Below are 13,086 nucleotides of genomic sequence, written 5' to 3'. Positions count from 1 at the left end.
AGTTAGTGACGTAAAAGTTACCACTTCTCACTCTTTTTAACAATGTAAAGACAGAGATTGCAATAAGAATACTAGCATTGTCAAATTTTAAAAATATAACCTGAAAAATATGATACAATTCAACAGTTTTATACCTAATTGTTATATTGTATACAGACTATCCAAAAAATTTCAATTAATTATGACTGTAATGTTGATTTTTTTACTAATCGGCATCTGTACTGCTGAAAAAATAGTTACATCCAAAGTTTTTGTGATTCCTATTGGGCCTGAGACATTTAACTGGACATCTGATGGTATTTTTAATTTTCATCATCAATTTTTTGTCATCTATAATTTTAATCTTTATTTATGAAAATTAACTTAGCAGATAATTGATAATTTTTAAGAATTTTTGTAACAAATAAATTATGGCAAAAAAAAAAATTTATAAAAAAAATTGACATTTAGAAATTTTAAAAAACTACCAATGCAATTTTTTAAAAATAATTTTTTGGAAGAAATTTATTTGTTAAAAAAAAAAAAAACAATAAGAAATTGTCGTAACAGCTAACTTTAATGTCATTCTTTATTTTACTGATATTTCGAGTTTTATTCTTTACAGGTAATAAAAATACATTTTTGTATCAAGCATCGCTGATGAATGCTCCTGATTTACCACCATGGATTCACTATACATATAGTAATCATCACCACAAGGGATTTCTCTACGGTGTTGCACCAAAAGATCAAGGAGATTTTAAGGTTTACATAACTAAATATTTGTCTTATTAAATTATTTAAATAATTGACTTTACTGCATTGATATATAGTTGGAAATTGTTGGATTGAACAAAAAAAAATACGAAACCAGCTATAAAGTTATTGACATAAACGTTGAAGAAAAAAAAAATTTAACGACGTATGAAGTATACTTAAAAATAGACAATTTAAACATTGAACAGACATTTGATAATTATCGGATGGAAAATCTTTTGAACGTTTTTCGGTAAAATACAAGTAGTATTAGTATTTTAAAGGCTACAAGAGGACAAAAATAGTAAAAGTGCCGTCGGCAAGTATTTTATTAAAACTCTGACAAGTTAATAAAACGAATACTGATCGTTACCCTTGTTTTGAAAGTAACCTACATTTTTATTATTAAATTTCTAGGGTATTATCTACCACATCATAAAACACAAGTCGAATTATTTCAGACCTAAACAGTGGTAAAAGTTAACATTTTAATATCTTCTTCATACAGCTTAAAATAAGCCTTTTTGTTAAATCTATCTACCTGGCTTTGATAAAAATTGTTTTATTTTGACAATAGGGTATGGAATTCCAAGGCAAATTTTTACGCTACATAGTAGACAAAACTATGGAAAAAAAATCTATCAAAAAGAGTTTAGATCTAGACTTAAAATTAAACAAAAAAAAAACTTTTGTTTTATGATCAACATGTTCGTAGTGTTCTGACTCATTTTTTTCTCTCTTGTATTTTTCACGTTCTATTTTTATTATTCAATATAATTTTTCATGTATTGAAAGATTTTTAGGAAGAAATGTAAATTCTTTATCTATAATCGGATTAATTTCAAAATTTTTTATGAATTAAAGTATGATTATTATTAATTTATTTATTTATTAATATTTAAAAAAAGAGTTCTGATCGTGCGTTTCTCGCAAATTTTCAAATTTCGTGAAAATTCATAGCTCAAAAGGGAGTGGTCAAAAAAATTTGAAGAAAGTCATGAATGTGTATTCGATTAATCTTAAAAACACAAAATTTTAAGTCAAATCGGAGAGTAAAATTGTTCAATTTCTGCAAAAGTGATATTTATAAAAAATCAAACAAGTACAATAAAAAAAAAATATATTTACCAAGAAAATATGTGGGACAGAGTGTTAAAAGCTTATTATATTGATTAGAATCTGACATTAACATTTTCAAAATGTATTAAATACTTATTGAAAGCATTTTTATTACTTTCGTTCCTCTTTAGCTTTTAATATCAAGTTTTCATAGAAATAAATACATTGAAGTAAACGAGAATTCCTTTTCTTCTCGTAGAACTGAGCTATGGACGAAAGCTAAAGATTTGCATATAACTTATTTAGCATCAGCGGTTGAAGAAGGTGCACGACTCCCACTAAATCCGATTGAACCTGAAGGGTATGCACTTTTATGTTTAAATGATTTTTTCTCATTGTTATTGATAAAATCAAATGACACTGCTATAGTTGTTCCATAGAAGAAAATGTATCCAATTAAGTAATAGCAGATTTTAACATTATTTGACTAATTAATTACACTGCATAGTTGATAAAATTTAAGCGCTTTCACTTATAAATGAAAAAATCATATAAATGCTTCCTAGTCTTTTATAAGTTTCAAATTTTCAGACAAATGGCTCATTTACACTAAAAATAATTGATGTCTGTCAATCATGTTGATCAGATCAGCTGCTTTTAATTTGAAAATATACCGTCAAACAATCGTGTTTTTATCATTTTAATATGAACCAATATTACATATAGAAGGTACACTGATAGAAAAACAATCTTGATTCAAGAAACTTTTTTTCTTCAAAATTTGAACTCTTGAAACTAGATATAGATATATTTCTTTCAATAATTTTTGTCTCTTGGTTCAAGATAGGCGATAACATTGATTCAAGATGTTACCGACTTGTGTTAAAAGAATGGCTTTTTTTTGAGTCATTAATTTACTTATTTCCAAGAAATTATTTTTTTTTTATGGTATAACAATTAAAGACTATTTAGTTTTTGAAATATACTTTGATGAATTATTTTAAGTTTTTTAAACGATAATGTTATTTTGGTTAAAAAACTAAATGTATCGATTGAAGATAATACAGCTCTTAAGCCAAGAAAATCTAAATCAAGATAAGAAATTCTTAAAGCAAAATAATCATTTGTCTTCCAAAATAAATTCTTAGATCAAGAAAATATCTCATAAGTCAACATAAATTTTCTATCAGTGTACAATTTTACGTCAGCAAGCATTAATCATTGAAATAATGTTATCTACACTTTTAAATTTCGTTCAAAGAGTCCTATAAAATACAATATCACTGAAGTAATCAGTAAAATAAAACTAACACGTATATAATATTGTATACCTATGAATACAATATTGAATTTGTCCAATTAAATTTATTACAAATTAAAATTAAGCACATTGTGTTTCATCATATGATTTAATTACAGGGTCGTTTTAAAACTTGGTAGTACAGTGCAATTTTCTCATGACTTGAATCTTTTTGAAGAAGAATTAAGACCATTGAAAATAAGATCTCCCTGCCCAAAAGATTTTAAAAGGAGCTCTAGAGAGAGAATTTTTCGAGATGCTGGATTTGTTTTGGATTGGTGTTCTTTTAAATTAGTTAAATTAAATTGGATAATATTACTTTAAATAATAGAATGGTGAAAATAATTTTGATATTTACAGATTTCAGAAAATCACAGCTTACTTCAAGAAAGTGCAAGACGAGAGCCAAGTATGAATGTTATTGGTAGATCATCATTAGAAATACCAGAGCATGTAGAATGGCTATGGGCAAGGCCGAAGAAATCACTTATACCTACGAGAAGTTATCTCAAAGAAATATTATTGACCGTATTTACTTCGTTAAGTTTGCTCTTGGTACTATTTTCTCTGTTAAGCACAGCATTTTGTTTTCATCACATTAAATTGTAAGTTTTTTTTAAATTTTGTTACTTTCAATATCAATGGAATTTATTTTTCTATGACAATAATTAGAAGGGTGACTCACACCCTTTCAATTACTTCAAGTATTTAGGCTTGAAATAAATGAAATATTCAGTAAGAATTAAGAATATAATTTGCTCGTTTAATTTTAACAAATATTTCCACCGGGATATTTTATCAGAGATTTTGAAATTTTATATTAAACTTCCTGATTATGAAAATAATATATTGCCGCTACATTCGATAATTAAATATTTAACTTCATTTTGTAGAAAAGATCCGGTGTCTAAAAAGTATTTTTATGAATTATTTAATATTTATCAGTTGGATCATAATCAACGGAATAGGTAAAATTCACTTTAAATATTGCTAAATAAATTTTTTCTTATTTTACAATATAAATTTTAACCAATTAACATCATTATTAATAAATTTCTCGTTTAATAGTTTAATATTTGCATGATAGATATTTTCAAGTCTTTTAAAGTATGTTACCCAGGTACAAAATTACCTGAATTGTATAAGATAAAATCTAACAACTAATTAGATTTTAACTTAGTATGAAATGCTTTTACCGTAACTTTGTCTCAAGTTCTTAGCTGATAAAAATAACACTATTTCATACTAAACAAGAAAAAAAATGTGATTTTACCTATTTTTCATTGCTTGGACATAAAATAAAAATCTCACTCTTTCAGCCTTTCTTCAAATTAACTTTTCTAAATAAATATTCGTAAAGCTTTTATATTTTTAGCAACTCTTAAATAAACTAAAAACCTATGGAAGTTTCATAACTTCCGGATTTTTTTAAAAACAAGCGTGTAACTAATGTTTATGCTGCTAGTATAAGCAAAATAACACTTTTATATATATATATATATATATATATATATATATATATATATATATATATATATATATATATATATGGGTCATTCCATGCCAAATCGACAAATTTATTACCTGACCTCTTTCGATTTCGCTAAAAATTTTCTATCTTTTTCTACCCCCCGAAAGACATTTTTCAGAATTTTTAAAAATTTTTTTTCCAAACTCAAAAAAAGTTACGAATTTTCGAAAAAAACCGCTCTTTTTTTTTGAAAATGCAAGAACTTTTTTAAAAATTGACCGTTTGGGAACTTTTTTTTTTCAAAATTTTTGTTTTTAAATGTAGTTTTTGAAAAAAAATATGAAAACATTTTCAGAATCCCAGATATATGAAATATTTTAGTTTTTTTGAAAAAACCGTGATTTTCTCAAAGTTGGACCATTTTTTTTTTTTTTTTTTTCTAAAAAAACTTCAATTAATTCCGCAGTGATCGCCGCATATTTCAGGATGTGATCGCTATTGCTTCTAATTTTTTTTACTGTTTAAAAAAAAAGTTTTTTTACAATTTAGTTTATTTTTTTTTAACTTTTCGGCCAAATTTTTTTAGCTTACTCGTGAAACTTCAGAAGTTGAAAAATAATGTATCTTTCGAAAATTTTAAAGTCGTTATCTTCCAAAATTTTTTTTTTTTTTTTTTTAAATTAAGTGATAATTATGTTTTTGTTTCATATCTGTTCAATTTTTTTGTACTAAAAAATCACAACTGCACTATTGAAGTGTGCAGAAAAATATCCCCAGCCGATAATTTTTAAACTGTCGTCTATCGGTAAAAAAGAGCTCATCTCTACTTTATTCTGTTAAAATGAAGGTTATGTTAAAAGAATAATCGTATCGTTGATGTGTTCAAAGTGTCACAAAGATATAACATTATTAAATAAATTTACACAGTTTGACGGAGAGTTCTTTTTATCGAATTTTTGTTTACAAGTGATTACAATGCCAAAGTTTCGCGATCGATGTTGTAATCCACATAATTTGGAGAACCATCGGAAAACATCATCTTTGCGTAATGTATCACAAAATTTAGCTAATCGATACAATTTGTCAACTGTTGATCGAATATGCAGTTCATGCTATAAAAAATTACTTCATCATTACGCTGAAAGTCTTTCTGATGAAAGTGATGACAATGAACCCGATGAGCGTTCTGAGAATGATGAAAATATTCTTACCGGATCTATAGAAGTTGATAATTCCGGAGGCAATAACCTGACAGGTATTTTTGAAGCTTTTATGTTTCGATGTTCAACTATCATTGTTCTTTGTATTTTCTATTGATTATTTTTTTTTAGATCCAACAACAAGTGTTGGAGAATCACAAATTCAGCAAAGTAGTTCGTCGTTATCTGAACTCAGTTTGGAAATAACTCGTCCGATCGTAAATGAAGCTTTATTATTATTAAACCAATATCCATTGCTAGCTAGAAGAGTAAATGATGAAACGTATTTAAACAATAAAGTTTCTCGCGTTGCTGATAGTTTGAAAAAGGCATTAGGAATTCCAAATCCCCTGTAGATTTTCAATGCAGCAACACAGATGCTGCTGAAATAATTAAAAAATTAAGAGAAAAGTTCCATGATACCAATACGACCAAATCTTTACGTATACAAATGTTGACTCTTATGCCGTCAAGTTGGAGTATTGAGAAGATTGTTGAAGTAATGGGCACAACTACGTATATGGCGCGATTAGCAATAAATCTTGAAGCTGATAAAGGAATATTATCAATACCTGAAAAGAAAATGGGTGAGATATTGACTTACTAACTAATTTTTGTTTGAACAATTTATACGTATTTATATATAATTTTAATCATCACTCAATTTTTCAGGGCATGGATTATCTGTTGAAGTGTCATCAGCTGTTATAAATTTTTATAATGACGATGAAATGAGCAGTCCTATGCCAGGGAAAAAAGATTTTGTTTCATTGCGTAATGATGATGGTACGAAAATTCAAATTGAAAAACGCTTAGTACTCTGTAATTTGAAGGAGTTACATAAGATATTTCAATCAAGATTTCCCGGAATTAAGATCGGATTTTCGTCATTTGCATCTTTACGTCCAAAACACTGTATCTTAGCTGGTGGTTCGGGGACTCATACAGTTTGCGTTTGTTCTATTCATCAGAATGTCAAATTAATGATTTTAGGAGGTAAATTAAGTCGATTAACAGAAGGTTCAAATATGCCATTGAAAACTTACAGCGACTGTGTGAATGCTATTATCTGTGACAATCCCAAGACTGAGTGCTATTTCAATACATGTCTAAATTGTCCAGGCATTGACAACATAAAACAATTAATTTTCACAGAAATGGATAATCATGCAATCGATGAAATTCGTTACAAACAATGGGTGTCTACCCCAAAAGTAACTCTTGAAACAACGCTGAAAAATGCTTCGGATTTTGTTGATGATTTTTGTGATAAGCTTGTTGGTCTATTACCACATAATTTCATTGCAAAAGAACAATCGGCATATCTAAGAGCGCTAAAAGAATCGATAACCGATAACGAATTCATAATAATTGTTGATTTTGCTGAAAATTATGCGTTTATTGTTCAAAATGCTGCACCGGGATTCCATTGGAATAACGATCAAGCAACAGTTTACACAGTCGTTATTTATTATAAGGTTAATAATCAACTAACTCATCAGAGTATGGTTATAATTTCAGACTGCTTAAACCATGATTCTATTGCTGTCCATGTTTATTCTGGAATTATTTTCGACTTTATCAAATCTTTTTCGCCCACAGTCTCCAAAGTATTTTTTTCGGATGGTGCACCGCAACAGTATAAAAATTATAAGCATTTTAGTAATTTACCCCATTATCGTGAAGATTTTGGTGTACCAGTTGAATGGAATTTTTTTGCAACGGCTCACGGCAAAGGGCCTTGTAACGGAGTCGGTGGGACGGTTAAAATGAGGGCCTCGAGAGCAAGTCTGCAATTACCACCTGATGAGCAAATATTAACACCTGTACAATTTTTTGAATGGGTGTCAAAAATTTGACAAATATAAATGTGCGATTCTCAACAGTTGCCGCCTACAATCTGATGAAAGACAAACTAGAAGATCGTTTTAAAAATGCCAAAACCATCCCAGCAACACAGAAAATACATAAAATTTCGCCGTTGGAAGATGGTATAGTGGAAGTTAAGTCATTTTCTTTTTCGGATCAGTCTTTAACTCATAGCACAGTGAAAAAAGAAGACAATCATTAAGTAAAAAGAAATAAGGAAATAGATGTTATCATAAAGAATAGATGTTATTGTAAATAAATAAACTAATTAATGAATAAATAAATCAATAAATATTAGAACCTGGTCAGAAGAAAATGTTTTATATGAAATACATTCACGGATAAAAAGGTGATGTAAAATTTGTATCACTGTAGACGCTAATTTTGTATCTAATGTATTATGTCCTATACTTTACTATACTATGATACAGCATTTTCTATAGTAGTGAACCGAATATAGCATCACCTGACGTAAAATTTGTATCACTTTTTTTCCGTGTTGATTTCAGGACAATAAAAGTGATTTTTATTTATGTAGAAATATGAGGTTGGAAGTATGAATTTAAAAAAAAAAAAAATTTTGGAAGATAACGACTTAAAATTTTCGAAAGGTACATTATTTTTTAACTTCTGAAGTTTCACGAGTAAGCTAAAAACATTTGGCCGAAAAGTTAAAAAAAAATAAACTAAATTGTAAAAAAACTTTTTTTTTAAATAGTAAAAAAATTAGAAGCAATAGCGATCACATCCTGAAATATGCGGCGATCACTGCGGAATTAGTTGAAGTTTTTTAGAAAAAAAAAAAAAAAAAAAAATGGTCCAACTTTGAGAAAATCACGGTTTTTTCAAAAAAACTAAAATATTTCATATATCTGGGATTCTGAAAATTTTTTCATATTTTTTTTCAAAAACTACATTTAAAAACAAAAATTTTGAAAAAAAAAAGTTCCCAAACGGTCAATTTTTGAAAAAGTTCTAGCATTTTAAAAAAAAAAGAGCGGTTTTTTTCGAAAATTCGTAACTTTTTTTGAGTTTGGAAAAAAAATTTTTTAAAATTCTGAAAAATGTCTTTCGGGGGGTAGAAAAAGATAGAAAATTTTTAGCGAAATCGAAAGAGGTCAGGTAATAAATTTGTCGATTTGGCATGGAATGACCCATATATATATATATATATATATATATATATATTAATTGATGATTTCTTCAGAAAAAAATGACTTTTTTTGCGAATTAATTTAATGTATTAAGAATATTAAACTTTGCAAACAAAGAATAAAATCTTTGTAATTATTGTTGGGATAATTTGGATTATGCGAGTAATAAATTACCAGAAATTAAAAATCAAAGAAAATTATATTACTAATTGGAGTTTTGTTCAAACAGTATATTTATGACAGTAACATTTTTAGTCGTTATTTTTTTTCTCATTTATTAAATTAGCATAAACGAAAATAAAATAAAAAAATAACTAGTTGAACAAAGCAATTCTAAATATTCATAATACTATACTTTTCTATCAGACCAACTAAGAAACTACCACCCGTTGAAAATGTTGAAAAAAATGGAGTACAAATGGTTCATTATGCTACTACTCAAAAGGGAACTTTACGTTCTCTTACAGGATTATCCGCTAATTCAGATGATTTATTGTTACAAAGTTCAAGGTAACTAAACAAATATTTGTATTTATCAAAAACTAACTTTTTTTTTATCTTAACATTATTTACTATGTTAATGCTTAGAATCAACATAGAACGCTGTAATCCTTACATTCGACCGAATCCTCCTCCATACAATGGTCCTAACAATATGTGAGTTTGTTTGATAAAACTAATACAATTAATCTCGAATTATAATGACAAATATTTACAATTGTGTAAATTATACAGGGACTAATTTTAAACATTTTCTTTTTCAGTGGAATTTTACGTGTGAATTTTTGACTACACGAAGAGCCAGCTAAAACGTGGTTTTGCTGAATGCCATCAACTACAAACAATAGATCAAAATAACAGTAAGCACATGTTACGTCAATGTGAAGCTGAAGCTGAGGCATCGTTAAATCACGAAATATAGGAGGCATTTCTCGTCAAATTCGATAGTTTCCAGAATTGTAATTTTCGATTTTTTCAATTTTTCGAAATTTTTTATACGTCTTACTACTAGCGAGTAATCAAAAAAGTTTCAAAATTTTTCAGGAAGAGTCTTCGAAGGGTACTAAAAATGTCAAAAAATTAAGAGAAGAAAAAATAAATATTCTGGAAACACGGTCCGATTTGGTGTAGAATAGCCTCCATAGACACTGGCTCAAAAAACAACTATTGAATATATATTATTATATTAATTGCTCCAGTTCTATTAGAGAAAACTAAATTTTCACTTTTATTTGATTTCTCATGGTCAGGTTTTTGATATCTTTTTTAGTAAGAACCGATGTATCTATTTTATATACCACTCAAATTTATTTATACAACTACAAATATTAGTAAACCGACAATGATTACGTAATGAGACAGCTAATAAAGGCTAACATAATCAATGAATGACAATGACTTCGTGACGTTGTATTAGGACCCATCGCGTGAGGTCCTTATGAAGAGTGGCGTCGAAATGCCACTGTATAAGTTTTTTATGAAGTTCATACTTTAGTCACAATATCGCAAACAGTTTACGTGCGACCATTTATATATTTTTAACATTATACGTAAATTCTTTTTATAGTTTTTTTTTTCTTTTTTTTAGAGATCTTTTTATAGTTTCTTTTTATTTTGTTGAATATTATTTACTCGAGAAGACATGTACTCGATCAAGTTACGATAGGCTTTTAAATCTTAGAGGATGGTTATTTATTTCGCAGCGAATTAAGGAGCAAAATAAATTTTTATTTTCATTCGATTTCAAGTTAGCAGATATCTATTATCATAACTTAGACGGCTGCCTAATTTTAAAACACAGTAACTGCAAAATTTTTATATCTGATTTTTTCAGTATTGCTGCATTTTTGATAACTTTTAGATCTTAATTTCAAGTAATTTTTCTTAAAAATATTTGTATTCAAGTATTTTATATTCATAAATCAAATTTTTTATCAACTTGGCGCGCAAATTTTTTTTTAATAAGAAAAATTTTTAAAAATTTTCAAATTGCCAGTTACTATGTTTTGAAATTGGGTAGCCGTAGAATTGTAAGAGAAAAAAATAAATTAATATATTTCTAACATCTTTTTCAAACTTATAGGTGTTAAGTATGTACGAACTTGAACGATTTGATATAGTTGATGAATGAAGTAGAAAGAGAATCAAAGTGATTCCATAAAATTTATTGAATGCTAGGTGTTTCTTAATGATACTTGAATACTTAAAATGGGTGCTTTTTAAATAAATCTAGTCATATTTAAACTCAATTATTTTTTCGAATCTATGCACACTCGATTAGGCTTGTATCGAAGTCGCCTAATTGTTTTTTTTTTTTATCTGATTATTAAAAATCGATAGCTTTAGTGGAAATATTCATAGTTTTAATTGATAAATAAAATTTTTATACATTATATATTGAATAATTACACATTTTTTTACGATATTGGATTGGAATTTCCATTTATAATATTTCGATGTATACAATTGAATTGAAAAGGGTAATTTACCACCGATTTTAGACAAAGCTAAAGTTTGCTTAGCAAACCACGGATGCTCTTAATTAAGGGGAAAACTTATTAAAAATTTTCATTCATGGTAATTTTATACTTATGATAAAACTTTATTTAAAAGTAAGTTTTCAGTATATTCTTTTTTTCCCGTTCAATTCTGAATTGTAAATTACCCTTCCGTTAGTAATGTTTCTAGTCATTCACGTTGAATTAGTTTATCAATGACTAGTTTCTAACAACGAAATTTGGTTTCAATGAAGATATCATGAAAAAAGATGGATTTGTAATATGGAACGAAACACGATTTCCAAGTTCAAATGAGATACTTTATCTACACTTAACTGGAAGCTTTCAGTCAACTTTGGATAGTCGAAATCATCGTGTTTCATTCCTTGTTATAGAATATACTGTATGTTCTCTTTTTTTTTTTTTTTAAATATATCTATAATATAAGTAGATTTGTATAATTCTAGAATGTTGTATAATATGCATGTTTAAATTAATAAAAACAAAAATTGAAATAGCTAATCTATATTGCAGTTGTTTTGAAATTTAGTTGAAAATAATAATCTTTCTTCATTTAGAGCAATTTTTAACTTAATTTTTTGTTAAACTAATCTTAAAGACCTTGTAAGACGATATATTGCTGGCTGGGTTGTGTACTTAGCAGGCCATACTTTTGTAGCTCGTCAAAAGGATGCCTATGTCAATTAGTCTCATCAAAAACGACTTAGACAAAAATGTCTGGGCACTAATAGTGCGGTCAAGTTAGTTTAAAAGATATGGGGGTACCCGTATATAAATTGCCAACAAGCTGAAAATTTACATGAACGTTGGGGATATCATTACAATGAAATCGTAAAAAATCTTCATCAAATCTCATGTGTTCAAAAAATTTTATACAAGCTCAAAGTTCGCGGAAATGGATTTTTGGATTTGTTAGCGAAAATGTTATTTTATGATAAAAATAGCTCAGAAAAAAATTCTAGATCATGAAATTGTCTATAAAAATTGTCCTTATACTTTTTCTTCTAAAATACATTATTTCTGAGAAAAAGCGATTCTAAAATTTACTGAAGTTTCATTTTTCACAACATGCATGTCTACATTGCCTATATATCGCGTTACTAAAATCAAATGGGCAGATAAAAAAATTAGGAAAACAGTTGATCCTAAAGGCGATCTCTGCAACTTCCCACTAATTTCATACCTAGGTATCATACCATTTACACGCAGAGGTATAGAGAGATGGCAAAGTTAGTATGAAATCTTCCCTACTACTCGAGTGATGCAAATAATTTCATATCAACTTCACTCTCTTTCTCTATCTCTATATGTAAATGATCCTATTTCGAAAACTACTTACTACTTTTTTTTTTCCATCTTTAATAATATCGAAATAACTCGGTAATGCTTTAAATTCCGGGACCCGATTTCCAAACGCGTCCGTTCGTTACGAAGGCAGACGGTAGTATCTGAAAATATTGGAAATCTATGGATAGTATTTAAAGAAGTAAAACAGAAAGGTAAGTAGTAATTAATTGAAACAATGGACATCTATGGATATAGCTATGGTCGATAGTTCAGCCTCCGCATCAAAATCTTAGCTGACTCCTTGGTTACAGCGAAGCAGCATCTCCTCGTCAGTAGGTCAGTATTTCTCCGTGAGAGGCCCAATTTTCCCAGGATTGCCTGCCTTATAATATGTGCTTCGGTATTTAGGATTTCTCCTAATGCTCCGAAGATATATACACCCAGGTAGACAAGGTATCTATGTTATTTAGTAACTTAGCTGTCACGAAAAATA

The 13,086-nt window shown here is 28.0% G+C and overlaps 2 protein-coding genes across 6 annotated transcripts; both read left to right on the top strand.

The window, feature by feature from the left end:
• Window positions 1-31: 31 nt before the first annotated feature.
• On the top strand, window positions 32-11,811 carry Scgalpha (sarcoglycan alpha). 5 transcript variants are annotated; one of them, XR_012480972.1, is made up of 11 exons: window positions 33-296; window positions 605-744; window positions 813-988; window positions 2,054-2,155; window positions 3,214-3,388; window positions 3,455-3,699; window positions 3,988-4,062; window positions 9,154-9,297; window positions 9,376-9,444; window positions 9,552-9,746; window positions 9,832-11,811. XR_012480972.1 is itself a non-coding variant. In XM_074258975.1 (10 exons), the coding sequence occupies exons 1-10, from the start codon at window positions 110-112 to the stop codon at window positions 9,574-9,576; spliced, it is 1,338 nt and encodes a 445-aa protein (XP_074115076.1). In that variant the 5' UTR covers window positions 33-109; the 3' UTR covers window positions 9,577-11,811. The 5 variants fall into 5 exon arrangements, 3 of the variants coding, with proteins under 3 accessions (XP_074115077.1, XP_074115076.1, XP_074115078.1); XM_074258975.1 differs by having other exon boundaries at window positions 9,552-11,811; XR_012480973.1 differs by lacking the exons at window positions 9,154-9,297; window positions 9,376-9,444; window positions 9,552-9,746; window positions 9,832-11,811 and adding exons at window positions 5,322-5,820; window positions 5,897-6,036 and having other exon boundaries at window positions 32-296.
• Window positions 6,209-7,835, top strand: LOC141537802 (uncharacterized). Its single transcript, XM_074258980.1, has 3 exons — window positions 6,209-6,351; window positions 6,437-7,552; window positions 7,651-7,835. The coding sequence occupies exons 1-3, from the start codon at window positions 6,216-6,218 to the stop codon at window positions 7,833-7,835; spliced, it is 1,437 nt and encodes a 478-aa protein (XP_074115081.1). The 5' UTR covers window positions 6,209-6,215.
• Window positions 11,812-13,086: the final 1,275 nt, after the last annotated feature.

Source organism: Cotesia typhae, unplaced genomic scaffold (assembly GCF_013202065.1).
Source record: "Cotesia typhae breed Kobodo isofemale line unplaced genomic scaffold, CoteBio_Ctyphae contig_142, whole genome shotgun sequence".
In the NCBI taxonomy this organism is placed as follows: domain Eukaryota; kingdom Metazoa; phylum Arthropoda; class Insecta; order Hymenoptera; family Braconidae; genus Cotesia; species Cotesia typhae.
This window is presented reverse-complemented; position numbering and strand designations above follow the sequence as displayed.

Excerpts from the sequence above, each read along its gene's own strand:
- Scgalpha (XM_074258975.1), top strand. The coding sequence starts at position 110 with ATGATACAATTCAACAGTTTTATACCTAATTGTTATATTGTATACAGA. Across the intron at positions 297-604 it reads ATTTAACTGGACATCTGATG|GTAATAAAAATACATTTTTG; the intron begins GTATTTTTAATT and ends TATTCTTTACAG. Across the intron at positions 9,298-9,375 it reads TTATTGTTACAAAGTTCAAG|AATCAACATAGAACGCTGTA; the intron begins GTAACTAAACAA and ends GTTAATGCTTAG.
- LOC141537802 (XM_074258980.1), top strand. The coding sequence starts at position 6,216 with ATGTTGACTCTTATGCCGTCAAGTTGGAGTATTGAGAAGATTGTTGAA. Across the intron at positions 6,352-6,436 it reads AATACCTGAAAAGAAAATGG|GGCATGGATTATCTGTTGAA; the intron begins GTGAGATATTGA and ends TCAATTTTTCAG. Across the intron at positions 7,553-7,650 it reads AATGAGGGCCTCGAGAGCAA|TTGCCGCCTACAATCTGATG; the intron begins GTCTGCAATTAC and ends GATTCTCAACAG.